This window comes from Lampris incognitus, chromosome 21 (assembly GCF_029633865.1).
Source record: "Lampris incognitus isolate fLamInc1 chromosome 21, fLamInc1.hap2, whole genome shotgun sequence".
Classification (NCBI taxonomy): domain Eukaryota; kingdom Metazoa; phylum Chordata; class Actinopteri; order Lampriformes; family Lampridae; genus Lampris; species Lampris incognitus.
Genome location: NC_079231.1, coordinates 21,772,858 through 21,799,159, shown reverse-complemented (window position 1 = coordinate 21,799,159; position 26,302 = coordinate 21,772,858). Strand labels below are relative to the sequence as shown.

The following is a 26,302-nucleotide window of genomic DNA, read 5'->3' as shown; positions in this document are numbered from 1 at the left end:
TCGGTGGACTGAGGTTGCGAGTGGGAAATGGAAATGGAAACCCTCTCGGAGACAGAGCGGCCCGTAGGGTGGGTAGCCTAACGTCTGTTTCTGGAGGATTACTTGAGGCAGCTTAATTTGCATGTACAAACCTCTGGACAGGACACAATTTGTCTTGAGGCCGGATGAATATGTAGAACCTTCTAAATATAAATTCATTTATGCTCCTTGAACTGACTGAACTGGAAACAGGATGACGCGGGCCTCGCTACTGGCCAAACAACGTACATTCCATATATAACCGTATGAAAATAGAAACACTAATTAGTTACATCTTACATAAAAGCTTTCTCTGAAATACATACAAATACTAGGAGAAAATGGGGGAAGGGGGTGTGGGGGGGTGTGTGGGGTGTCATTGTTCTACAAAGCCAAACATCTGCAGAAACACCAAAAAAAAGAAGAAGCTGTAAACAAGACCAGAGCAAGGCGTTTTAAACACCGTTCATCCCGCCTGTGGTCCGTTTTATCGGGACATGTGTACGTGGGGTGTGTCCGTGTAACTCCACACGGCATCAATTTTACAGGGGGTTCCATCAAGAGTCATCAGCAAACATCATAGGTCATTCATTTTTCATCAGTGCTTCGTCTACGTGGCTGTTATGGACTATCACAATATATAGAACCTATTTTACAGCACCTGTGGTCACAACCGGATGGGCAACTGCAAGGATGTCCCTTCAAACCCACATTTAATGGGATACGCGGAATCCCTTTCATTTTTTATCAGTGCAAAAAAAAAAAAAAATAGAAGAAGAAATAACTGTTGAAATTTTCATCAGGACCCCCATTTTACCCATTCAAGCGCTAACAATGTCGTAACTGGATGGGATGACGGCGATGCAAAATAAATAGACCAAGAGGGCATGTTTGCATGTATGCACCCACGTGCGTAGCTGCACCGGTATAAGTTGAAATGGAAATCGCTACGCATCGTTTTCTGTGGAAAACTGCAAAATGGCTACCAGGGGTGAATGCTCTCTGTGACTTTCAGTGTTCACATTGCATTTAATCACCTGGGGAATTAGGCGGAAATGTCTGAATAGTATATGTTTGTATTTCTGGATGCACGTATGTATTCATAAATATATATATGTATGCGTGTCGATATAGACTGGTTTTATAACTGCAGGTCTTATACGGTGCTTTTTAAAAAACATAATCAGAAATCAAGTCCCAGCGTTCATCATATTCCCCCAAATCTTCCGCCTTTAAATTCGTTTCTCCATCAAGAACATTGAGAGCATGTTAATTAATAAACAATAACTTTATCTGACAACCACTGCCCATTAACGATACTTTTACTTGACCAACGACAGTTGTGAGAACTAACCAGACTCGCTGTGCAAAATACCACTAACTCTAGTAATAATATTCCAATGATGATGATGTCAATCATATAAATAATATGACTTTACTGTTATTATAAAACAGAACTAATCCTAGACTCAAACTAGACGCTAGAATAGGAACGCAGTGCTATTTTGAAACATCTCCAGTGTTAAAAAAACAAAACAGCTGTTAATCTGGGTGGTGTCATCAAAGAATAAACAGCCCAGCATGCGGCGGTGTGATGGATGAGGTAATAAAGATAACGAGGGGAGTTTGGGTTGGGGGTGGGGATGGGGCTGCGTATCACGGTGTTGCAAAAGAAGAAGAAGAAGAAGAAGAAGAAGAAGAAGAAGGCACTGTGGATGCTTTGCCATCTTGTAAGCCCAGATTCAGCAATGCGGCGCGGTTCCTCCGTGTCCCCCCCGTCTGTTGTTTGGTTTTTTCTGAGAGCCGAAAAAAAAAAAAAAAAATAAAAATAAAAAGCCACGAGTCAATTTTGCTCAATGCTGCAAGCTTGCCCTTCAACCTCCAAGCATCTCATCCTCATTTGTTTGCCCCCCCCCCTTCGGTTTTTCGTGTTGTGATACCGCCTCCATTCCCCCTGTATCGTCCCATTTGTCTCTCGTCACAGCAGTGCTGCTCGTCACTGCCGAAGGTTCGAGCGCCTCCGCGTGCCGCCGTGGCGCCGGCGGTCGAGATTCCCACATGTTATCTTTCCAGTCATTAGTGTTCAAAGGCAGGAAGGGATGCCGGTCGAAGATCCTCACAGCTCATCTCAGTTTTGACCTCATGACATGAACCCCCTAGGCAAGGTGGCTTGGGGGGGGGTGTCACTGTTTAAGCCCCCCCCCACCCAAACACAAACAAGCCTACTAGAGGTACAGGTAGCTGACCCAGTACACAATGTTAAAGAGCAGGAAAGAGGTGGGGAAGAAGACCCTGGAGTAGGAGTCCAGCTCGTGGATGTTGACGTGGATCCGTCCTTTTCTCCAGCCCCCTTCTTTACACTCCTCGTAGCAGCAGAAGAAGCTCTTGCAGTCCTTCCCGTCCAGGCACTCGTACAGGCAGCTGTCGTCGTAGTCGTGCCAGAAAAGGGAGTTGCCGATGGGCAGCGTCGACCTCGGGGCGCGACCCATGTTGAGAGCTGCGTAGGCCTGCACAGGGTGAGGGAAGGAGAGAGATGGCGGTTAAGGGTGGGTGGGGGGGGGTGGCGGTGTCAAAATTTTAAACATTATCTCTGTATGTTGTAGGAACAGTCTTCTGTGTGCATCTGAAACGCCGCCGGTGACGTCAGCCTAGATAACCAGTGAATGTGAACGTTTACTTCCTGTTATGCCGATGACACTGTACTGCATAACAACAGGTGAATGACAACACCCCAAACAACTGCGTAAGAAAATGCAAATTATGTTTTGTAATACAGCTGTATGTAACCGTGATACTCGCATTGTCTTATGCAGTGTACTCAGGGGCGTAGCGAATCAGCACCGGGTCCGAATGCAAGATGGTCAAAGCGGGCCCTGTAGTGATAAGTCGGATCACCGTTCCATCGCTGCTTGCTGGTTTGCCAATACACTGTGCACTGGCAAACCAGCAAGCAGCCATGAATCGGTTACCGGATTCACACTTAACCACGGTCAAATTTTGATTATCAAAACCATGTTTGATTACCACACTTTGAAAAACTCTCGGTAAATACTGCCCAGCAGCAAGCAAAGTTCACAGCACCAGTCTCCCAGAGGCCGTGCTTCTTGTGTTTCTTATTCAGTGTTTTTGTTCTTCTCCTGGATCGCCACCTTGCTGTGGTGGAGAAGCTATCATGTACCAATGATTCCACGATCTTGGCTCCTGGTAGGGTCACCCAAGGTGGATAGATCAAGGGGGGGTCCAGACAAAGCAAGATCCAACAAAGACTTCAACGGCGGAACTGGCGGAAGACATCTCCAGGTCACAACGGCAGCGAAGAAGGACGAAGGGCTAGGGTGGACCCCAATCCTCTTGGTTCTCCATGCCATTGGACTCTGGCCACCCCTGCCAAGGACCATGTGGTTGCTGTACGTGCATCAACCTCGCCACATAAAAAGCTGTCATGCACAGGTGTCCTCCCATTATGTGGCCCCTGGATCGACCTCTACACCCACCGGAGGACCCAGAAGGACCCAGAGGGAGGACAGTCATAGTCGACCCCGAGTGACCGCTGATGATATTGCAGTGAATTCGGGGGGCAGCCCGTGAACCGCCGCAGCCGGGACACGAACCTGGGTGTCCCGCACCACGGGCGACGTTAACCAGTCGACTAAAAGGTCTGATCCGTTGGTCAAGGGCTAGCGAGTCTATTTATCCGAGGACGTTACAATATTTAGAGTTTCTTGGCGGTTGGCAAACCAACTTAGAGCCGCATTACCGCCACCTACTGGACTGGAGTAGGACACCAGGCGCAGCGTTTAATATCGGCTTGCTTTGCGACAGTGAAAACACGGTGGAAGGCAGTGAGGGCACTCCAGCGGAGATTTTTGTCAGCCTTCTAAGTGTGAAGTGTGACTGTTGTGTTCATTTAAACCTGCACCAGGGAAACTTTTTATAAATAAATAAACAATGAAAATCGCTTCTCTAGCATGCTAAATCAGTTTGGCTGGATGATCGAAAACACGCCTAACAGCGACGCATGAAACGAGCTCTTGTGTCCAGGTATGACCAGTGCTCTGAAATCTATTAAATAATTTAAAAAATAATTACTTGAGCATAGAAAGAATGTGAAGAAATACCTTTTTGTTTCTGTTTTCTTATCTGCAATGTGCACAAAATCATGGCCACATGATGCCATCTTAAACGTTAATGCACATTTGATATGGTTTTCATGTTTGCATGACGTATTAGCCATGTAATTATTCTAATAATAATGCTGCTAATTCTATTTGTTGTTTTCGATATAAAGCTGGGTGAAATTTTTTCAGCGTTTGTGGCAGTACGTTTTGAAAAAGTTCAGCACGTTTTTTACAATACCGCGATAATACTGATAGCTGCGATATTTCTGGGCACTCTCAGTCGTGATATGGAATTATCATACCGTTTCAGCTCTACCAGGAAGTACGTTTTCTCATTGCAGATTGTCCGCCGGTTTCCTGTTTCCTGGGAGGGAGGGGGAACGGGGGGAGGGAATGGTGTGATCCTCCCACGCGCTACATCCCCCTGGGGAAACTCCTCACTGTCAGGTGAAAAGAAGCGGCTGGTGACTCCACATGTATTGGAGGAGGCACGTGGTAGTCTGCAGCCCTCCCCGGATCGGCAGAGGGGGGTGAATCAGCGACCGGGACGGCTCGGAAGAGTGGGGTAAAAATACCCCCCCAAAAAAAAATGTCGGCGGGTGACGTCACCAGCGGACAACGTCGGAAACGTCTCAGAGATACAAAGAAGACTGTTCAGTAGAGTGGCTTCTAATGGAGTGTCATCCCCACAACATGCAGAAAACATTACACATTTCCCCTTAACACTTACAACCAAATGTCGTGCAGCCTCTAAAACAAGGGCTACGTGAGCCACGCTTGGCTGCATTTCAAGAATGGGACGCTGCACGAGCATCTTCTGGGCCGACTTCCTGTGTGATTTTCTTTACCCTGGTGTTTGTGAAATTGCGTGCGACATCCTAATTGGGACAAAATCTTTATTTTTTTTGCTCTAGTTCTTTTCAACCCTGCATTTCGCTCTTAGGGGGCGAGTGGGAGGAGAATGAGAGAGAACACGAGAGAGAGAGAGAGAGAGAGAGAGAGAGAGAGAGAGAACAAGAGAGAGGGAGAGAGATGTAGCGAGAGAGAGCAAGAGAGAGCGAGAGAATGAGAGCATGACAGGGAGAATGAGAGAGAGCGAGAGAGAGAGAGAGAGAGAGCAAGAGAGAGAGTGAGAGAGAGAAAGAGGGAGAGAGAGAGAGCAAGAAAGACAGTGAGCAAGAGAGTGCGAGAGAGAATGAGAGAGAGAGAGCAAGAGAACGAGAGAAGGAGAGAGAGGGAGAGAGCATGACAGAGAGAATGAGAGTACGAGAGGGGGGGGGCGAGAGAGAGCAAGAGAGAGTGAGTAAGAGAGCACGAGAGAGAGAGAGAGAGCTAGAGAGAGAGAGAGAGAGAGAGAGAGAGAGAGCGTAAGAGAAAGAGAATGAGAGAGCGAGAGAGAGAGAGAGAGAGAGAGAGAGCAAGAGAGAGAGTGAAAGAGAGAAAGAGGGAGAGAGAGAGAGCAAGAAAGACAGTGAGCAAGAGAGTGCGAGAGCGAATGAGAGAGAGAGAGCAAGAGAACGAGAGAGGGAGAGAGAGGGAGAGAGCATGACAGAGAGAATGAGAGTACGAGAGGGGGGGGGGCGAGAGAGAGCAAGAGAGAGCGAGTAAGAGAGCACGAGAGAGAGAGAGAGAGCTAGAGAGAGAGAGAGAGAGAGAGAGAGAGAGAGCGTAAGAGAAAGAGAGAATGAGAGAGCAAGAGAGAGAGAGAGAGAGAGAGAGAGAGAGAGAGAGAGAGAGAGAGAGAGAGAGAGAGAGAGAGAGAGAGAGCTGACTGTGGGGGCGGCACAAAGGAAGGGACCACACTGAGGAGGAGGAGGAGGAGGAGGAGGAGGAGGAGGGGTGCGGGGGCAGCAGTAAGCGGGGTTGCATGAGGCTTCCCCAAAGACAGAGCAGCCAAAACGCGGTCCGCTGTTAGGAAGGTGGAGGAGCGGGGTGGGGGGGTGGGGGTGGGGGGTATTGAACGCGGCACAGTTTAATTGTTTGTGTGAAACAGACGTCGTGTCTTGGGTGAAAGCCCTGATGAGAACAGGAACCAGGGTGCTCGCCACCGGCACAGAAAGAGAGGGAAACGGAGAGAGAGAGGTGAGTGATACTGCAGCGGCGGGTGACTCAGTCTAGTGGATGCTGTGCCGCCGCCATTAAATCTCTCTCTCGGCAGGTGGAGGCCTAGAAGCCGCCCACACAGGACATCAGGCTTTCATACAGGAAGGACTGTAAGGAGTCAACTGTCGGTGAAGCGCTCTCAACCACCGGGCCTCCACGGCACCGTGTCACGGCTGCAGAAAGACATATATGCATTTCACCCCCCCCCCCCCGAGTGTCTTACCATCCTCTGGGCTCTGGCCGGAGGCCTCTGCGCGCTGTAGGAGTAGTAGTTGAGCATGGCGTACTCTATCATGGCCGCGAAGACGAACAGGAAGCAGACGGTGACGAATAGGTCCATGGCGGTCACGTAGGACACTCTGGGCAATGAGTTCCTGGCCACCGTGCTCAGGGTGGTCATGGTCAGCACTGTGGTGATACCTGGGGAGTAAGCACGGGTCTGAGTACGTAGTCATGGCGATACTGGGAATACTACATCAATAGTGAGATTGTTTGCGATCATTGGCACATTGAGTTGTCCTGAGGACGGGCCGGGACTGAGTGACCTGCTGCTGCCCATCGCCAGCAGAGAGATCAGGGCCGGAGCTCCTGCACGACTTCTGGAAACTAGTGCACACAAATGAGTGTACATGACAATTTTGTATTTTTTCCCCCTTTTTCTCCCTATTTGTATTTGGCCAATTACCCTATTTTCCAAGCCGTCACAGTCGCTGTGCCACCCCCTCTGCCGGGGGGGCTGCAGACTCCCCCCGGACAGAGGCAGTGATGCAGTACTGATGGTCTTCTTCTGGCCCTGACAAGATGGATGCGAGCCTGAAGTGGCCCACATGTATAATAACAAATATGGCCCAAATATGCCAAACCAAATGTGGGCCTTTTCTGGCAAAGAGGCGGTGCTCTGGGCAACATGTCATCTGGATGTGACCCTGAAGTGGCCCGTGTGGTAAATATTGAATATGGCCCAAATATCACAAAACAAATATGGCCACCTTTGGCTAATATATGGGACATGTGGCATGGCTATGGCTTGGTTCTGGCCCAGATCTGGCAAACAGGAGCAGACCACCCAAGTGCCATCATTCCACGTGGTATGTGGGCCGGATGAAAGTGTCAGGTGTGGGACGGGTCCGGGCCACAGCAGTTTAACTATCTGGTCCCACATGCCTCCTTCGATACACATGGAGTCGCCAGCTGCTTCTTTTCACCTAACTCTGAGGAGTTTCACCAGGGGGACATAGCGCGTGGGAGGATGACGCTATTCCCCCCAGTTCCTCCTCCCCTCCCCGAACAGGTGCCCTGACCAAGCCAACGGTAACACTGGGATTCAAACAGGCGATCCCCGTGTTGGTAGGTAACAGAATAGACCACCACGCTACCTGGACGCCCCCACAGATGGGTTTTTAATAACGTTATTGTCATCATTGTGTCTGCGTTACTTGTGTATCTGAGCGGAAATCCTCCTCCAAACTGCCATACCAGCCTCATGGCACCTTTGCAAGGTAATATGTGTGCAAACTGAGAGCCATGATTTGCAGCCGTGCATGTTTCTGTTACGATATCAGAAGCTGAGCCGCCATATTGAGCCTATTAAAGAAACAAAATAGAGAAATAATCCGTGGTTGAGACGCCGCCTGTCAACTTGAACAACAGAAGTGGTAAGGAAGCATTTTTGTTCTTTCTTTTTGCAGCCGATACAGTATGCTCCTCTGTATTGTAATCTATGTGATCACAAGCCTTGGTAGAAATTATAATTAATTGAGGAAATGTGTTTTGAGAAGGACCCCCCCAGCCACAGCAACTTGCTCTCAACTGACCGCTGTGGCTGCAAGCTGGTCACTTTGGCAGGCAGCTTTTCATGATTTGCTGCTCCTTTACTAGAGATATAGAAACATAGCAGTTCATTCATCAACTTGGCCAGTGGATAAACATTGATTTTTATCAATAAGTAATACGACAGATCGAAGGTGTCAGAGTGGTTGCTCCCTACACATACACACACACACGTTACCCTATACTTGTGGGGATCCCCTCATTGACGACATTCAGGAATCAGATACATTTATTTGTCAGTTCCTTCTATGCACCTGTGCACATGCGATTAAATGATATATCGTTCCCCCAGCCCACACCAGTGCAACACAAAGACACACACACATATATGCAACATACACTATATGTACAAAAGTATTGGGACACCTGGCCAGTACACCTACAGGAGCTTTTATGACATCTCATTGTGAATCCATAGGCATTAATATGGAGTTGCCCCCCCCCCCTTTGCAGCTATAACAGCTTCCACTCTTCTGGGAAGGCTTTCCACAAGATTTTGGAGTGTGTCTGGGAATTTTTGTCCATTCAGCCAGAAGAGCATTTGTGAGGTCAGGCACCGATGTTGGACGAGAAGACCTGGCTCGCAATCTCCGTTCTATTTCACCCCAAAGGTGTTCGATGAGGTTGAGGTCAGGGATCTGTGTGGGCCAGTCAAGTTCCTCCACACCAAACTCACCTAACCATGTCGTCATGGACCTTGCTTTGTGCACTGGGGCACAGTCATGTTGGAACAGACCCCCCCCCCCCCCCAAACTGTTCCCACAAAGTAGGAAGCATAGAATTGTCCAAAATGTCTTGGTATACTGAAGCATTAAGACTTCCCTTCACCGGAACTAAGGGGCCAAGCCCAGCCCCTGAAAAACAACCCCATACCATTATCCCTCCTCCACCACACTTTACAGCTGGCACAATGCAGTCAAGCAGGTAATGTTCTCCTGGCATCCTCCAAACCCAGACTCGTCCATCAGACTGCCAGACAGAGAAGTGTGATTCGTCACTCCCCAGAACACGTTTCCACTGCTCCAGAGTCCAGTGGTAGCGTGCTTTACACCACTCCATCCGACGCTTGGCATTGTGCTTGGTGATGTAAGGCTTGCGTGCAGCTTCTCGGCCATGGAAACCCATTCCATGAAGCTCCTGGCACACAGTTTTTGTGCTGATGTTAATGCCAGAGGAAGTTTGGAACTCTGCAAAGCGTTGGCGACTTTTATGCACTATGCAACTCAGCACTAATTGATCCCGCTGTGTGACTTTACGTGGTCTGCCACTTAATGGCCGAGTTGCTGTTGTTCCGAAATGCTTCCACTTTTCAATAATACCACTTACAGTTGACTGTGGAATATCTAACAGTGAAGACATTTCACGCATTGACTTATTGCAAAGCTGGCATCCTATGACAGTACCACACTTGAATTCACTGAGCACTTCAGAACGACCCATTCTTTCACAAATGGTTGTAAATGCAGACTGCATGGCTAGCTGCTTGATTTTATACACCTGTATCAATGGCTCTGAATAAAACACCTGAAATCAATGATTAAGATGTTTGTCCCAATACTTTTGTCCATATAGTGTATCAAAAAAAAAAAAACACTGTCCAAGGGAACAAACACATGACTGCCCAAACTGCCGGTTTGCATGGGCTAGCAGTTAGCTTAGCCTGCTCTGCTTCCGCGTCCTGTCAGACCGCCCTGGGTGTTTCCTCCTCGGACGCAACTCCGGCAGGGCCACGGTCCCCGAGCCCACCGAACACAGCAGACCAAGGTGTCCCAGCCAATCCAGCGCCAGCTCTCCCAGCCAGACACCCTCGACACACCTCCCCTCACGCCACACGACGACACTAAAAACACAGTTGATGCCAGGCGAGGCCCCCGCCATACCGCCCTCACTGTTATCAGAACTGCCGGTCTGCATGGGCTTGCAGTTAGGTCAACCTGCCCCTCCTCCGCGTCCAGTCAGTCCACCCTCATTGTTTCCTCGTCGGGCTCAGCTTCAGCCAGGGCCGTGGTCCCTGGGCCCACAGGATGCAGCAGACCAAGCTTTCCCAAGCCGATCCAGCGTCAGCTTTCCCAGCCATCAAACGAAGACACAAACTTAGATGCAGACGTGGACAAAGACACTGCATGGACGGTACTGGGTGAGGCCGCTGCAAATGTCAATTCGCGCCGCCACCCTGAATTCGCACAGCCATTATTCCATAGCCCTTAACCCTAACCTTGACCATCACAACCACCTTAACCTTTAACCTTTAGCCTAACATCAACCTAATCTTAATCCTAACCTTACCCCTAAAACCAAGTCCTAACCCTAAAATAGATCCTTTTCCTCCTGGGGATCCTTAAAAATGTCCCCACAAGGTAGGTGGTTTCAGGCTTTTCTATCCTGATGGGGACATTTTTTTCCCGTCAGGATTGAAAAACCTGGTATACACACGCACACACACACACACACACACACAGACACACACACACACACACACACACAAATAACAAACCAAGTTTTTCCCTTTCATTCTCTCCCTCTACTCTATCTTGTGTTGCACTCTCCCCTCTCTCCCTCACCCGCTCCATCTCTCCTCTGTCTTCCCTTTCATCCACATCTCCTCAATGTCTTTCATGGCAATGTGCCACTGTTTTCGCCTGTGGTTTCCATAGAGACGAGTGCTCCAGTCTATTTCGAGCTACCTCCACTGGTCCACCAAGTGCTCGTCTAGACTTGCTCTCTCTTTCCGTTTTCACTGCATTTCACTTCAAATCCAGGCGAATTCAAGAGCTCTGTCTGTCCACGACGAAGATCTCAGTCTTCTCTGGGACCTTTTGCATATCTCCACGTTGAGACGATGGGGAGGGGGGGTGGTGATTAACGTTCTCAGTTTAAGCGGTGTCTGACGTTATCAGGTTTTCTTGTTCGGCTGAACCGGCCCGCTGCTGATCCCGGAATCCAACACGCGAGCGAAGACGCGGAGTTGTGCGAACACCTCGTTCTTTTTGCTCCAAAGTCACAACCCCTTGCATGGGTTGTTCACGGTCCCGGTTGCTCTTTCGAATCAAGGTCATCGGCTCCTTAGCTCAGTTGAATTCACTCTTCTCGAATCATCGGCACACGATGCCATGGCAACCGGGTGATTCCCCGTCTTGCAGGGGCGATCGACACTTCAGATCAAGGGAGAGAAAACGGGGTTAGCCAATGGGGGCAATGGCCGCCTTTGGCATGTGTGCAATTTAAAGTGCACACGTTCCATCAGCACACGTTGAACGAGTGCTGCTAAAAACTGTAACAAGTCCTGGCTGAAAACTAACCTTTGGATGCTTTCAAGAGCCGCGGCACTAAGAGCGAAATATTTCCTACGGCTTACATCCCCTCACGATCAGTTTTTTTTTTCTCTTCCTTTTACAAGCGTGTTAAATCCATTTATGAATAGATGCGTGCATCTATTTGTGCTGGGGAATACGAGGGTGATGTGTTGATGTACGCCAGGGCGACCAAGTGTAACACAGCGCCGCCTGTGTTGCATCACTCCTCTAAGAGCAGTATTGAGTGTTGAGGTGAACCCTGTCCCCTCATCTGTTGTCACATCACATGACTTCATGGATGTCAAGACCCCTCTAAATCCGCCCCGGCCCCAGAAAGGCCATTCTTTTCTCAGACTAAGCCAGGATTTTTTTTTTTTTTTTTGCATTCACGTGCATCTCTGACTTGAATCGGTTTCCTTGTGCCAAAGAGCATCACCACACGTTGCCAAGAGATGTGTACGACTACAAGAGCTCTGGGGAAAAAAATCCCCTCCGAACCAAATATCTGCCTCGGATACTTGACAGGGCGTCGAAATATTTTATTTATTTATTTTTTTTGGCCTCTTAGAGAAGTAATTCTTGATGAAAAAGTGAATTCCCGCACAAATGTATCACCTCTGCATTGATTTATTAAAAAAAAGAGTTAGCAACTGGGTGGTGTGGTGGTCCATTCCGTTGTCTACCAACATGGAGATCGCCGGTTTGAATCCCCGTGTTACCTCCGGCTTGGTCGGGCGTCCTTACAGACACGATTGGCCGTGTCTGCGGGTGGGAAGCCGGATGTGGGGATGTGTCCTGGTCACTGCACTGGCGCCTCCTCTAGTCTGTTGGGGTGCCTGTTCTGGCTGGAGGGGGAACTGGGGGGGGGGTAGCGTGATCCTCCCACGCGCTACGTCCCCCTGGTGAAACTCCTCACTGTCAGGTGAAAAGAAGCGGCTGGCGACTCCACATGTATTGGAGGAGGCGCGTGGTGGTCTGCAGCCCTCCTAGGATCGGCAGAGGGGGGCGGAGCAGCGACCGGGATGGCCCGGGAGAGTGGGGTAATTGGCCAAATGCAATTAGGGAGAAAAATGGGGGGGTGGTGGTGAAGTTTCGGCAAAGTCATTGTTGCCAAAACGTCGACTCTTTTTTAATTAATCAATGCAGGAATATTAAGTGTGTGTGGGAATTGACCTTTTTTTTTAAAAAAAAGTTGGAATTGGTTGTTCGGGGCTATTGAGTCCGTGCCCCGCCTAAGAGACAAAGCAATTGGTGTGTGCGTGTTGCCCTCTAGCCATCTTAGAGAGGTAATCCAAAATTTTCTTCAGAGTTTCTACTTATTTTAAAGAGAAGAACCCGTTGGTGGCAGATGTGAACGGCATGGTTAACTTGGAAAGCTGCTAGCTCCTTGTTGGTGTAACAGGGGCAGTCCTATACTGTCCTATGCTGGTCAGCCTGCTGCACGCCCGTCACTCTCATCAGTAGCTCTGCGTTGTGTTCTAGTTGGGTGGGGCCCCAGGTGTTGTGGGGGGGGCCCTCAGTCTCTCATCATCATCATCATCATCATGATCAAGGAAGGAGGGGGGACACACAGGACTCTATTTGGCCCACCTTGCCATTTATTTCGGTTTCAAACCCTTCGACAAACGTCCAGTCCTCAGCGGGAGCGGTGTTTCTTACGGACGTGGGGGTCGAAGTTCAACCACTGTCCGGACTTCACTCGTGTGCGTTAGAAGGAGAAACCGTCGACGGGACTCTGATGTAAGAAAGGATAAACAAGTATTTTATCCCAAAGCTTGCAGTATCTTCTTACAGGGATACTCAAGGTTACGTTCTCCTCAACCAGCAAAACTGTGCTACGGTAAGAAACACGCGTGGCTCGGCTCGATCGCTGCTTGAGACTCCTCCCACAAAACAAAAATGGCCTCTCCCGCGTTCCCTCTTCCGTGTACCCACAAGACCTCTCTCTTAAAGCGACAGTACAAGTATATGACGGTCGTTATAAAACATACATAAAAGTAAATAATGACATAAAATAAAATGTAGTAAACACAAATAACAGCACACAGACAGGATTTGGTGATATTTCATACTCAAACAAAATAAAATAAAAACATTAATTTTAACCTGGTTACATTGGTCCATTAACAGTCCATCAATAGACACCGCCATTTCCCACGGAGTCAGCACGCACGACCTGCATCAGGCCAGCGTATCAGGGGCTGCTGTTCCCTGTGTTGAAAGGAGCCACAATACCTCTTGAAACACCCCTTGCCTCTAAACCAGTACCATCCCAGCAGGGAGGTACTGGGATGAGTGCTCTCACCTCGTCCTGTACTTCCGCCATTCACATGCAACTAATGGCAAACATTATAAAAGACGGCTCTTAGAGGGATACCAACAGGTTTTGAATTCTAGTTGTTTTCTCCAAATCCCCCGTCACATTTTGATTTATAAATTCTGCAACTGCCCCCTCGACTCTGCAGCCATTTCTAACTTGGATAGAGGCCTATCATAGAGACCACTGTGTTGACGTGGTGGAGAATGCTCACAGATGACCTCGAGGTCAGCTTCTTGTTTGGCTATTTATGATTGTCGATGCTGGCAATAATTAAATCTGTCGGCCGGTCTCAATGTGTTTCGCTTTCTACTTGGCTTGACGACTGACCCGTCACCGCTGAGACGGTTGCCGTGCCCAACGCCGAGACTCGTATGCTATTCAATCTCTGACCCCGTCGGTGGCTCAGCAGTGAGGACAACATGAAAGCCGCTTTATTTGACGTTGTACTCTTACAATCAATCTGCTCTCTGCATTCAACCCATCCTGTCGTATAGGAGCAGTGGGCAGCTGCAGCGCCCGGGGACCAACTCCACTTCTTCTTTCCACTGCCTTGCTCAGGGGCACGGGCAGAGGGGAGAACATGCAAACTCCACACAGAAAGGACCCGGGACGGCCTGGGATTCGAACCCAGGACTGTCTCACTGGGAGGCAACAGTGCTGACCACTGGGCCACCGCGCTGCCAGTCAGTCATCGCATCATCCCACAAATGCGTATGCGTCTTCTGGTTTTCCGCCTCCATGTCTCGAGAGCAAGTGACGTGACTTGGATGATGAGGTCTGTGTGTCTGGCTCTTGTTTTTATACGTTTCTTATTCTAGAAACAGTGTCACAAATCAAAGTGGAGCTGATCGGTTCGGTGGAGCCATCGATCAGGGCTGGCCCTGAGCACAGGCCGTCGGTGGCTCCCCAGAGCGCACTCCAAATGGAGAGGTGCTAGGCAGATTATTTATTTATTTATTTTTATTATGAAATATATTTCATGAGAAAGATAGCATGTGTGCCAGTGACAGGGGTAATGATACAGGAAGAGGAACATCTTCATCTCGCGTTTCCCCATTTCTCCAAATGGTGACGTCTAAAATCGGATTTAGACAATATATATGACGTCTGATATAGGACAAAGCCCTGTGATGGACTGGAGGCTTGTCCAGGGTGTCTCCCCGCATGCCACCCATTGGCTGCTGGGATGGGCTATAGCATCCCCGCGACACCTCAGAGCAGGATAAGCGGTTTGGATAATGAATGAATGAATGGATGAATGAATGAATATGACAACTGCCATGATGCTTCTGAGTGGGTGGGGAGCAGCTGGATCTCACGTCTCTTCACAATAAAATAGATATTATAAAAGGTTATTGAGCATTGAAGGCTCAATATTTTTACTGATTATAACACATCAAGTACACATATTTTTTATGAAGGTGATCAGCCACAGCATGGAGATATGGGAAAGAGTAACAGAAGCTAGGTTAAGAGGAGAGCTGACGATCAGCGAGCACCACAGATGTGAAAGAGCACCATAGATGTGACGTGGGCTTTCAGAATGTGGACGGAGAAGTATAGAGGAGGCCAGAAGGAGTCACGTCGTGTCTTTGTGGGTTTAGAGAAAGCACACGACAGGGTGCCGAGAGAGGAGACGTGGTATTGTATGAGGAAGGAGTTGCAGAGAACTATTTTAACCCGCGTAGGTGCAGCGAGAGTCATTGTCGTTCCCGACCGATGCGAGATTAGAAAGAGAGAGCCATGCTCCTGTCAAAGTCACGGGGGAAATGGAGGTGCACCTCACACCTAGCATCATTGTCCCCGCATGTTTTGTTAGCTTGCCTTTTCAGAGATCTGCATGCATGTTCAATGCATGCTTTTTCAAATGCAAATTAAATGCTTAGTGAAGCAGAGAGGACGATACAGATACGTATGCCATGAGACATATGGTAGGGATGTACTTAAAAGTCTTGGGGCTTTCATGACATGAAAGATCGCCACAGATGTGATGTTTGCTTTGAGAGTGTTGATGGAGAAGTATAGAGGAGGCCAGAAGGAGTCACATTGTGTCTTTGTGGATTTAGAGAAAGCATACGACAGGGTGCCGAGAGAGGAGGTGTGGTATTGAATGAGAGAGTCGGGAGTTGCAGAGAAGTATGTAGGAGTGGTGCAGGATATGTATGAGGGAAGTGTGACAGTGGTGAGGTGTGTGGTTGGAATGACAGGTGGGTGCAAGGTGGAGGTGGGATTACATCAAGGATCGACTCTGAGCCCTTTCCTGTTTGCAAGGGTGATGGACAGGTTGACGGACGAGATCAGGCAGGAGTCTGCGTGGACGATGACGTTCGCTGATGACATTGTGATCTGTAGTGAGAGTAGGGTGCAGGTGGAGGAGAGCCTGGAGAGGTGGAGGTATGCACTGGAGAGAAGAGGAATGAAAGTCAGTAGGAGCAAGACGGAGTACATATGTGTGAATGAGAGGGAGGACAGTGGAATGGTGAGGATGCAAGGAGTGGAGGTGGTGAAGGTGTATGCATATAAATACTTGGAGTCAACTGTCCAAAGTAACGGGGAGCGCAGAAGAGAGGTGAAGAAGAGAGAGCAGGCAGGGTGGAGTGGGTGGAGAAGAGTGTCAGCAGTGATTTGTGACAGAAGGGTATCAGCAAGAGTTAAAGGGAAGGTTTACAAAATGGTGGTGAGACCAGCTATGTTGTATGGTTTGGAGACAGTGGCACTGATGAAAAGACAGGAGGTGGAGCTGGAGGTCACAGAGATGAAGATGCTAAGATTTTCATTGGGAGTGATGAAGAAGGACAGGATTAGGAACGAGTATATTAGAGGGACAGCTCAGGTTGGACGGTTTGGAGACAAAGCAAGAGAGGCGAGATTGAGATGGTGTGGACATGTGTGGAGGAGAGATGCTGGGTATATTGGGAGAAGGATGCTGAATATGGAGCTGCCGGGGAAGAGGAGAAGAGGAGGGCCAAAGAGGAGGTTTATGGATGTGGTGAGGGAGGACATGCAGGTGGCTGGTGTGACAGAGGAAGATGCAGATGATAGGAAGCGATGTGTGTGTGCGTATGAGTGTGTATGCATGTGTTGATGCACATAAAGTAGAGGCAGTGCAATACTGAGATTATTGGAGTGGTTATGCAGACTTGTTGGGTGCCTTATTTTTGTATGAGCCCTTACAAAAGCCTTGCAAGTCTTCATGCTGGCTTCTCTGTTCACCTTACATACAGCCTTTCTTAACAGGTGTTGAAAGTGGAAGGATGCGGCCTACAGCAGCACTACAGAGTCTACCCCCGTCCTTCGCAGGTCTAACTGGACAGTGTGAGGTTGAGCTGCCCCTCACGCATTCCCGATGAGTCATGTCCAAAAAAAAAAGAGAGTTTAGGACAAGATGAGGAATACTGTTTTAAGCCTAATCCCCTCCACAGCGTGGCTGCAGAAGAACACGAGCCAGCTCCAGATTTGAAATGTCAAGTTAGGAGCTGTCGCACAACTGGAAATAGTACACGTTGGAAAAAAAAGAATGAAAGAAAAGAAACACCCGATGTCTCCAAAGACATTTCACCTGACGTAGCATGTCGCCAGCAGCATCAACAAACATCCGCCCACGCAGAGCGTTTGGACGGCACGTTGTCCCGGAGCTGACTCACATATGATGGCAGTCACATGCGGAGGAGTAACGGTCAGTTGTGCCAATTGGGAGGTGACCAGATACAAGGACGGTGTCATCAGCATAGCAGCTAAGTGACACTTGTTTGGTTTTTTTTTTGGGGGGGAGGGTCCCCCCTTTTTCTCCCCAATTGCACTGGGCTGATTACCCCGCTCTTCCGAGCCGTCTCGGTCGCTGACAGCCGCTACCCCCCCCCAGTTCCCCCTCCCCCCTGAACAGGCACCCCGACCGACCAGAGGAGGCGCTAGTGCAGCGACCAGGACAAATACCCACACTCGGCTTCCCACGCCGCAGACGCGGCCGATTGTGTCTGTAGGGACACAAGCCGGAGGTAACACGGGGATTCGAACCCGCGATGCCCGTGTCGGTAGGCAACGGCATAGACCGCCACGCTACCCGGACGTGTCTCACGACACTTCTGCCGTCACGTTTCGCAATCTGTGGTAAATGACACCCCTATGGCCGTCTCTATGGATTGTACGCAGGCAGTTTTCCACATAACCCCCCCACCCCTACTCTCACCCCTCCTCCCCCCCAAAAAAACAACAACAACATCTGTCTAAGGATTGATTTTTCTTTTGGCTTCTCTTTAAGGAACACTACCTCCCGCTAAGGATATCCAAGCGGAGATCCCTGTACAGACTTTGAGGCGTGGGGTGGGGTTAAGCGAAGTTCATCTCGCTGGCGTTTTCGGTGCTGTCTCTGAGCCAGACCTCATTGCCCGGTCGGAGTTAGCGGGGAGCGACAGCTATTTGGAAACCCCACCTAGAACACGCCGATGCCCTGTCAAGGCCTCTAGCCTCCGGCGAGGTGTCAGCACCTGCCCACTCCTTGGCCCCTCAACCTCACCGTGATCTCTCACTCTCCGCTTCCTCCTCCTCCTCCTCCTCTTCCTCCTCCTCTTCCTCCTGCTCCCTCGTTCTGACATTTCCCTCTGCCACTATACGCTGTGTCCTCACTTGTGTTCCCAGCTCCTGTTCAATTGACTTTGTTTTCTTTTTGGGGGGGGGGGGTTTCTCTCTGTACATCGCTCCCTCCGCCTCTTTGTCTTGTCTTTTCATCCTCTCTCTCTCTCATCTTATCTCTCCTGTTCCCTTTTTTAAGCTTCGGCATCATCAGGAAAAAGGGTGGGCGACCTGAAAGTGGGGGCGATGTACTGAGGAAGAAAGCCTAAATGACTTTCTATTGTCGAGCCTGAATGGGGATATTTATCTTGAACCGGACAGCTTGCCTCTCCCCCCTACTTGTTGTCTGCGGAATATCACAGGCTTTTCTCCGCCAATGGTCATGTCTAAGACAGATATACACACACAATACACACACACACACACATGCACGACTGCACACAAACACACATACAGATGTTTTTTAGATAGGCATGTTGGCCTTCACTGCTTTTTGTCATGCTTTCTCACTAACGCAAAGGGAAGAGACTGCCAAACGACGGCAATGGAAAACCCTCTGCCACAAAACTCACACTGCATTCTAGTTTTATAGGTATTTACTCCTCAATAGCAGCTAAACCATCCTGACTGATGGTAGGCCAGATGAACGGACAGAAAACCGCAAGCATCTTTCCTGCCTTCGCTTGTGTTTTCAGTAGGTGGAGAGGCAGAAACACACACATTACCAGAACATTTAGGACCCACAATTTAACACAAAAATGTGTGCATGTACACGCGCACACTCGCTTTCACACACAAACTGATAGCGTTGGCCTCAAAGTGCAGCTGTATTGCGAGCCATGGGAAGGACGTTTGCACAGCCTCTTGCCTTAGGAGAGTTCTTTGTCTACCGGTACCAAGCTGATGAAAGTGCACTCCAGCACAGCGCTGTGAAAGTAGGCAAGAAGTCAATACTTGTTATGAAACCAGGTGTCTATAAGCAGCCGGCTATTAACTGCTCACCATTCACGGCCCATGAGTTTCTCGACTTTTTCTGCAATAAGGGTGACGGGATCAGAAACAAAATCAGCTCCTCAACTCCAGCTACGCCTGCAGATCCTGTCTCACCAAATTCACATCAATACAATGAGTCGCCGATTGTCCCTGTTCTTACAGCTCTTGCGACTATCTCTCTTGACACTTTGAGTGAGCTCAGGTAAGCTACTTTCCTATTTGACACTTTACCAGCAAAACATTTTAAAGACTTCTGGCCTTTCCTGGGACCTACAATACCTGACATTGTTAATGTATCATTTACTACTGGCACTGTTCTCCCAGCACTTTTAAGACAGCTGTGGTCAAACCTCTACTTAAGAAACCACACCTCGATCCAGGTGCTCTTAATAACTATCGATCAGTCTCTAAACGTCCATTCCTTTCTAAAGTACTAGAAAGTTGTGCATTAACAACTTTCGATCCATATAGAAGAAAACTCTCTTTATGGACCTTTTCAATCGGCTTTCAGGGCCTGTCCTCAACTGAAACTGCTCTGGCTAGAGTGGTGAAAAATATTCTACTTGCTATGGACTCTGATTTCACCTCTGTGCTTCTACTACTGGACCTCAGTGCAGCCTTCGACAACATTTATCAACGTGTATTATTAGACAGAATAAATTGGAATTTAGATGTCTCTAGCTTAGGTTTCTCTTGGTTGAAGCCCCATTTACCTATAAGAACATAGTGTATCTGCTATTAATACTATTACATCAACATTATCTGATGTTAAATATGGCAGACCTCAGGGGTCGGTTCTTGGCCCTCTACTTTTCTCTCTTTATCTTTCCTCTCTTGCCCAAATTATACGAAATCATGGAATACATTTTCATTATAGGATGTATATACACATACATGTGCCTATACGGGCTGGTGTGAACAATTGGATGTCACTAAATCTCCTCCTTTTAAATTCAAATAAAACTGAGATGCTGGTCATTGGCCCTGCTAGACAAAGATCTCAATTTGATCAAGTAACAATAACAATCCACTACTATGATTTCACAACGTTTCTACTACTACTACTACTACTACTACTACTACTACTACTACTACTACTACTACTATTTTCAACTGCTCCCATTAGCGGATCATCCGTATCCATTTTTTTCTATCCTGTTGAACAGCCTTCCCAGCTCGGTCCCTCCGTCTACCCAATTGGTACAAGTCCCTTCCTCCTTCCTTAGTGTCTATCCTCTCACACTACTACCATACGCATTTTCCTTTGCCTTTGCCACCTCTCTCTTCGCTTTACGCTGCATCTCCTTGTACTCCTGCCTACTTTCATCTCTCTGACTATCCCACTTCTTCTTTGCCAACCTCGTCCTCTGTATACTTTGCTGTACTTCCTCATCCCACCAACCAAGTCTGCTTGTCTTCCTTCCTATGCCCAGATGACACATTCAATCTACTACTACTTTCGGCTGCTCCCGTTAGGGGAAACGGATCATCTGTTTCCGGATGACACACCCAATACCGTCCTAAAAAAACCAAAAGTACCTTTCACAAAGTTTGGCATCCAAAAATCTGGGTGTTATGTTTGATCCAAGCCTTTCCTTTTGTGAGCACATTAAATAAATAACCAATACTTCGTTTTTTCTTTCCTGTTCACGTCTGAAGCAGAGACTCTAACACATGCATTTGTTTCATCCAGCCCTGATTACTGTAATGGTCTGTTTTCAGGTCTGCCACATGCTAGTACTAAAATACTTCAGAGGGTTGAGAATGCTGCAGTTAGAATCCTAACAACTACTACATAATTTGACCATATTACATCAATTATTGCTTCCCTTCATTGGCTACCTAATCTTGTCAGATCAGACTTCAAGGTGCTTCTGCTGACTTATAAAATCCTACATGGGCTTGCCCCGTCTTACCTGTCTGATCTCCTTAAACCCTGCACTCCATCTCGAGCTTTGTGCTCTCAAAATACAGGGCTCCTGTGTGTACCCAAAATTAGAAATAAGTCAGCTGGTGGCAGGGCCTTTTCCTATCAGACCCTGTTCTTGTGGAATAGCCTGTCTGCTGCCATCAGACCACCAGAGTCTGTTGGGTCCTTTAAATCCAAACTTACAACTCGTCTTTTTGCCTTAACCTACATTTAGTTGCCTTTAAATTGAATAATTCATGACATGTACTGCATGTCGAGTCAACTTCAGTGTGAATGGATTTACCAACCGCTGCTCCGCCTTCAAGATTGTAGAGTATAGGTTATGGAGTACTGCAAACTGTTTCCCTCTCTCGCATATCCTTTCCCTCTCTCTGAGCAATGTCTTCTCCTTTCTCGTCTCCTTTGTATGTCAATGGCGTGATGTGAGGCTCCCCCGTGTGCACATGTGGTCTCTTCTCCTCCCGGGTCTCCATGGTGATGGTGGTCACCACCTGGACGCTGCATGGCATCCTCTTCGTTATTTTTTCTTCTTCTTATGAATCCATATAATTTTGTTATCCTGTTTCAATGTTGTATCCTACTCTCACTCCAGTGTGTGACTAATGTTTTATCTTGTCGCCTCTCTCGTGTATGTGAACGGTGTGATGCGAGTCTCCCCTGTGTGCACGGAGGACAGGAGGACCGTCCTCCTGTCAGGTATACATGGTGATGGTGGTCACGTGGCTCAGGTTCTGGGCTGTTCTGGTGGCGTCTGGACACTGCTTGGCATCCTCTTCATCATATTCTTCATATATATTATACCTCCATTATAATTCTGTTATCCTCGTTCAATGTTGTATTCTGTAAATTGTGTTATCTTCTGTGCACACAACATCCATTGCATGTCTGTCTGTCTTGGCGGAGAGAGACCCCTCCTCTTTTGCTCCCCCTGAGGTTTCTTCCTATTTCTTCCCTCCTTTTTACGGAGTTCTTCCTTATCCGATTTCAGGGTCTGAGGACAGGATGTTGTGCTGCTGTGAAGCCCACTGACACACATTTGTAATGTGATATTGGGCGATTGACTCGACTTGTCGGCGCTCACATTCCTTCTCAAGCTTGAGGTCACCTCACTCAGAATTTATTCTGCTCTAGCAGTGCAGACACTTGAACATGGACATTATACAGTCCAACAAATGTCTTGCACAGTCAATTTAGACCCGGAGGTCTCTAGTGGTCTGGCGACCAGCAAAACACCATATCCCCCGCCGAAAATAGAGCGGGGGTGTTATATTCTACATTGTTCCTCTACAGAATGGACAAAAAGGTGCTGAACCAAAAACTTATTCAGACGTGTAAAATGAAACCCCAGACGTCTAGAGTTTTTAATGATCCTATATTAACTAAGACTACAATTTAGGTTTTCATCTGGCAGACGCTTTTACCCAAAGCGACGCACATCTGAGAGTTAATACAACACAAGCAAGGAACTAGTCAGGAGGCGACAATGCCAGCAAGCGTCACAAAAAACTAGGTGCAAGTCCGGGTAGCGTAGCGGTCTGTTCAGTTGCCTACCAGCACGGGGTCCGCCGGTTCAAATCCCCGTGTTACCTCCGGCTTAGTCGGGCCTCCCTATAGACACAATTCACCATGTCTGTGGGTGGGACCGGGAAGCCGGATGTGGGTATGTGCCCTGGTTGCTGCACTAGCGCCTCCTCCGGCCGGTGGGGTCACCTGCTCAAGGGTGTGGGAGAACTGGGAGGGGAATAGCGTGGTCCTCCCACGCGCTACGTCCCCCCTGGTGAAACTCCTCACTGTCAGGTGAAAAGAAGCGGCTGGCGACTCCGCATGTATGGGAGGAGGCACATGGTAGTCTGCAGCCCTCCCCGGATGGGCAGAGGGGGGTGGGGTAGCGACCGGGACGGCGTGGAAAAAGTGGGGTAACTAGCCAAGTACAATTTGGGAGAAAAGGAGCGAGGGGGGGATCCTGAAAGACTCGGTTCAAGTCTCAGGTGTCCACAGGCAGTGCATAAAGAGCATGCATGGGGTGCACGGAAGTGATATTTTCACTGCCATCAGGTGAGGAGGTGTTCGAGACAGACCTGGGCCTTTCGCTTATTCCTAAAGATGGAGATTAATGCAACCAATTAAACAATCTAGTTCCATCTACGTAGCTCATAAAGGAGTTCTGCTCCTTCTGCCGTTGACGTTCTGAAGTCTCGGACACCGCTAAACCCTTGTGTTGATGTCGTGTTGTCATGCTGCCCTCTTATATAAGTCGTGCGGTATGTATATGTGTACGTGTATTTACTGTTAGTGAGGCTCTGTGCAAAAAGGGGAAGACAAATATGGTCTCGCAGGGCGATAAAAGGTACAGCTATAGTTCACATAGTGATCCCAACCACAGTTCAACAGCACATGCCGGCCTTGATTTAGTGCCAGTTCTCCGTGAAGCCCTGCTGCAGCGTGCTCAGCTCCTGCTCCCTACTAGCCACTGTACTTCTGGCCCAGTGTGGGCTCGATTTCCATCCTCTTATGAAAGAACCGATCGGCGGGAAATCACAGCCGGGTGACTTTGCCAGGGACCTCTTTTTCTTTCGGCTCGAGAAAAAAAAACCCCACCAGCGAAGCGCAGCGGCCCCCGATAAAGCCTTCTTTATTACCACGGGGATGATTCAGATGCCCTTCTGCGATATTGCCTGAGTGACATACTGACGAAGGGGCAGAGAGGGCTGGGTCGCATTAAAGGAGTATTTTTTTTTTACCCCGTTCTGCCATGGGAGGTGCGTCGCAGGTAAGAGGAGACGGCGTTCCCTGCAGTTTAAGGAAAGAGACTTGTGCTCAGAACATCCTGGGTTCGAATCCCCCCGGATAAAGCGAGGAAGAAGTACGGAGTCCAGCTCTTCTTGCAAGAAAAAATAAAAAAAATACTGCTGCCGAAGTGCCCTTGAACAAAGCATTGAACCTATCACCCTCTGCTGCCGAAGGGGGGTTCATTAGTGGCCAGTAGTAAACCGTGGTGGCACAGGGTAGCCTATGTGTATGTGTTTGGTCAAATTTGTGTGTGTGGCGTCCGGGTGGCGTGGCGGTCTGTTCCGTTGCCTACCAACACGGGGATCGCCGGTTCGAATCCCCGTGTTACCTCCGGCTTGGTCGGGCATCCCTACAGACACAATTGGCCGTGTCTGCGGGTGGGAAGCCGGATGTGGGTATGTGTCCTGGTCGCTGCACTGGCGCCTCCCTCCCGGGTGCCTGTGACAGGGGGGGAGATAGCGTGATTCTCCCATGCGTTACGTCCCCCCTGGTGAAACTCCTCACTGTCAGGTGAAAAGAAGCAGCTGGCGACTCCGCATGTATGGGAGGAGGCATGTGGTAGTCTGCAGCCCTCCCCGGATCCGGATCGGCAGAGGGGGTGGAGCAGTGACCAGGACACATCAGAAATAAAAATTAAATATATATATATATATATATATATATATATATATATATATATATATATATATATATATATATATATATATATATATATATATATGTATATGAGAGCTCTGAGCTGTCTACTGCAAGATGGTCAGTTACTCTAGATAAACACTGGCACTGGACTTCTATAAGTGGACCCTATATAAGAATCCAAAAGGTTTTATTCCCAAGTGAGCTGTGCACCATTTGAAGAGAAAATACTTCTTCCCCATAGTAGAAGGGGATGGTTTGCATGCATTACGGTACTTTGTGAACGTAATGTACGTAAACTCAAACCGTCATGACTGTGCAACCCTCTTAATTGACCAGATCCACTACACTTTAAGAGAGGTTGCCGAATAAATTGCAGTTCAAGTTTTTCTTTTTTTTTTCTCCAAACGGACACGAGGCACTTCGGGAATGAAGAACTTACCTCGAAATCCACCTCGGACAGGAAACCGCCAGCACCTTGAACAACATGAGCATCCGCAGGAAAGCATATGAACTAAAGGCGGGCATGCAGCATGGGGGGAGGGGGGGGAGGAAGATCATTTGAAAACAATTATCAACTCAATAAAAGAAAACGTGGGTTCAGCAAAATGAGATGGTGACAAAAAAGAAAAAAAAAAGTGAAGTGGAAGAAAAAAAAGATGCATTCAACGCAGTTCAGAAATGACCACAGGCTACTCGATTAAATGTGCGCTTCATAAGACGCCTCTCCTCCTTAGAGGAGCTTGCCCCGACCCGACGGTGCTGCGGACACACTCCAACGAGCAAAGGGGGCATCGCTTTATGAAGGCTACCGTAATACGGGTAACACCGGTGTCAGCTAAGAAAGTAGCGCTTATTGCAATTTATGTGTAACGATAGACTGCTCTTGTCACGTCGTGAAGCTGTGACGTGTGCGGGGGGAGGGAAGCGGAGCACGGAGCGAGCGCTATGGCTAACCTACATATCGGCTAGCCCGCAGGCCACGCTCAGACGGTGTATCAAGCCCGGACGGATGAGGCGCTGTTAGGCCCATGTCGGCAACCAGCCGGCTGTTATGCCAGAGCCCTGAATGTGCAGCGGCACCGGAGGCTCTCGCGTCAGACGAGGAGACCGAGCGAGCAGGTCGCTTTGTTCAGCCAGGACAGCTGATGCTTAGTGCAACGCGGAGTATAAAGGCCGGAGCCATCGAGGCTTTGTGCCCCCTGCTTTATCTGTAGTGATTGTCTGTCTTTGCAGAGGTAGGGCTGGGGGAGGCTGAACGGTTGTGAAAGGGAGGGGGGGGGCTCAAGCTATTTATTTTTTTTTTGCTGACTTTTGTGAAAACACTGAACGAAAAGCCAAATTGAACAGGAAACGAGTAGAGCAGAAATTAATCTCTTTCATTTATGATCAACACGTGTAAAGTGTACTATGCAGTTTTGCATGCAGCTGTGCATGCATGCATGCACAGCTGCATGCAAAACATGCATGGGCGCTCTATCCATGCATGCATGCATGCACCGCTGCATGCAAAACATGCGTGGACGCTGTATCCATGCATGCGTGCATGCACAGCTGCATGCAAAACATGCGTGGACGCTCTATCCATGCATGCATGCATGGATAGAGCGTCCACGGGTTTGGGCACATAGAAGCACACACTTAAACAACAAGCCTACCTTGCAAACATACACGTGCACACACAAACACACACACACGAGTA

The 26,302-nt window shown here is 48.6% G+C and overlaps 1 protein-coding gene across 1 annotated transcript in view; it reads right to left on the bottom strand.

Annotated features, from left to right (window-relative positions):
* Positions 1-2,243: 2,243 nt before the first annotated feature.
* The window catches only part of LOC130131525 (gamma-aminobutyric acid receptor subunit gamma-3-like), a 90,033-nt gene continuing 65,974 nt past the window's right edge, over positions 2,244-26,302 (bottom strand). The window contains exons 7-8 of the mRNA XM_056301237.1: positions 6,463-6,659; positions 2,244-2,525 (exon numbers count right to left, since the gene is read on the bottom strand). Coding sequence (XP_056157212.1) covers positions 2,244-2,525; positions 6,463-6,659 — 479 coding nt within the window. The remainder of the gene's footprint in view (positions 2,526-6,462; positions 6,660-26,302) is intronic.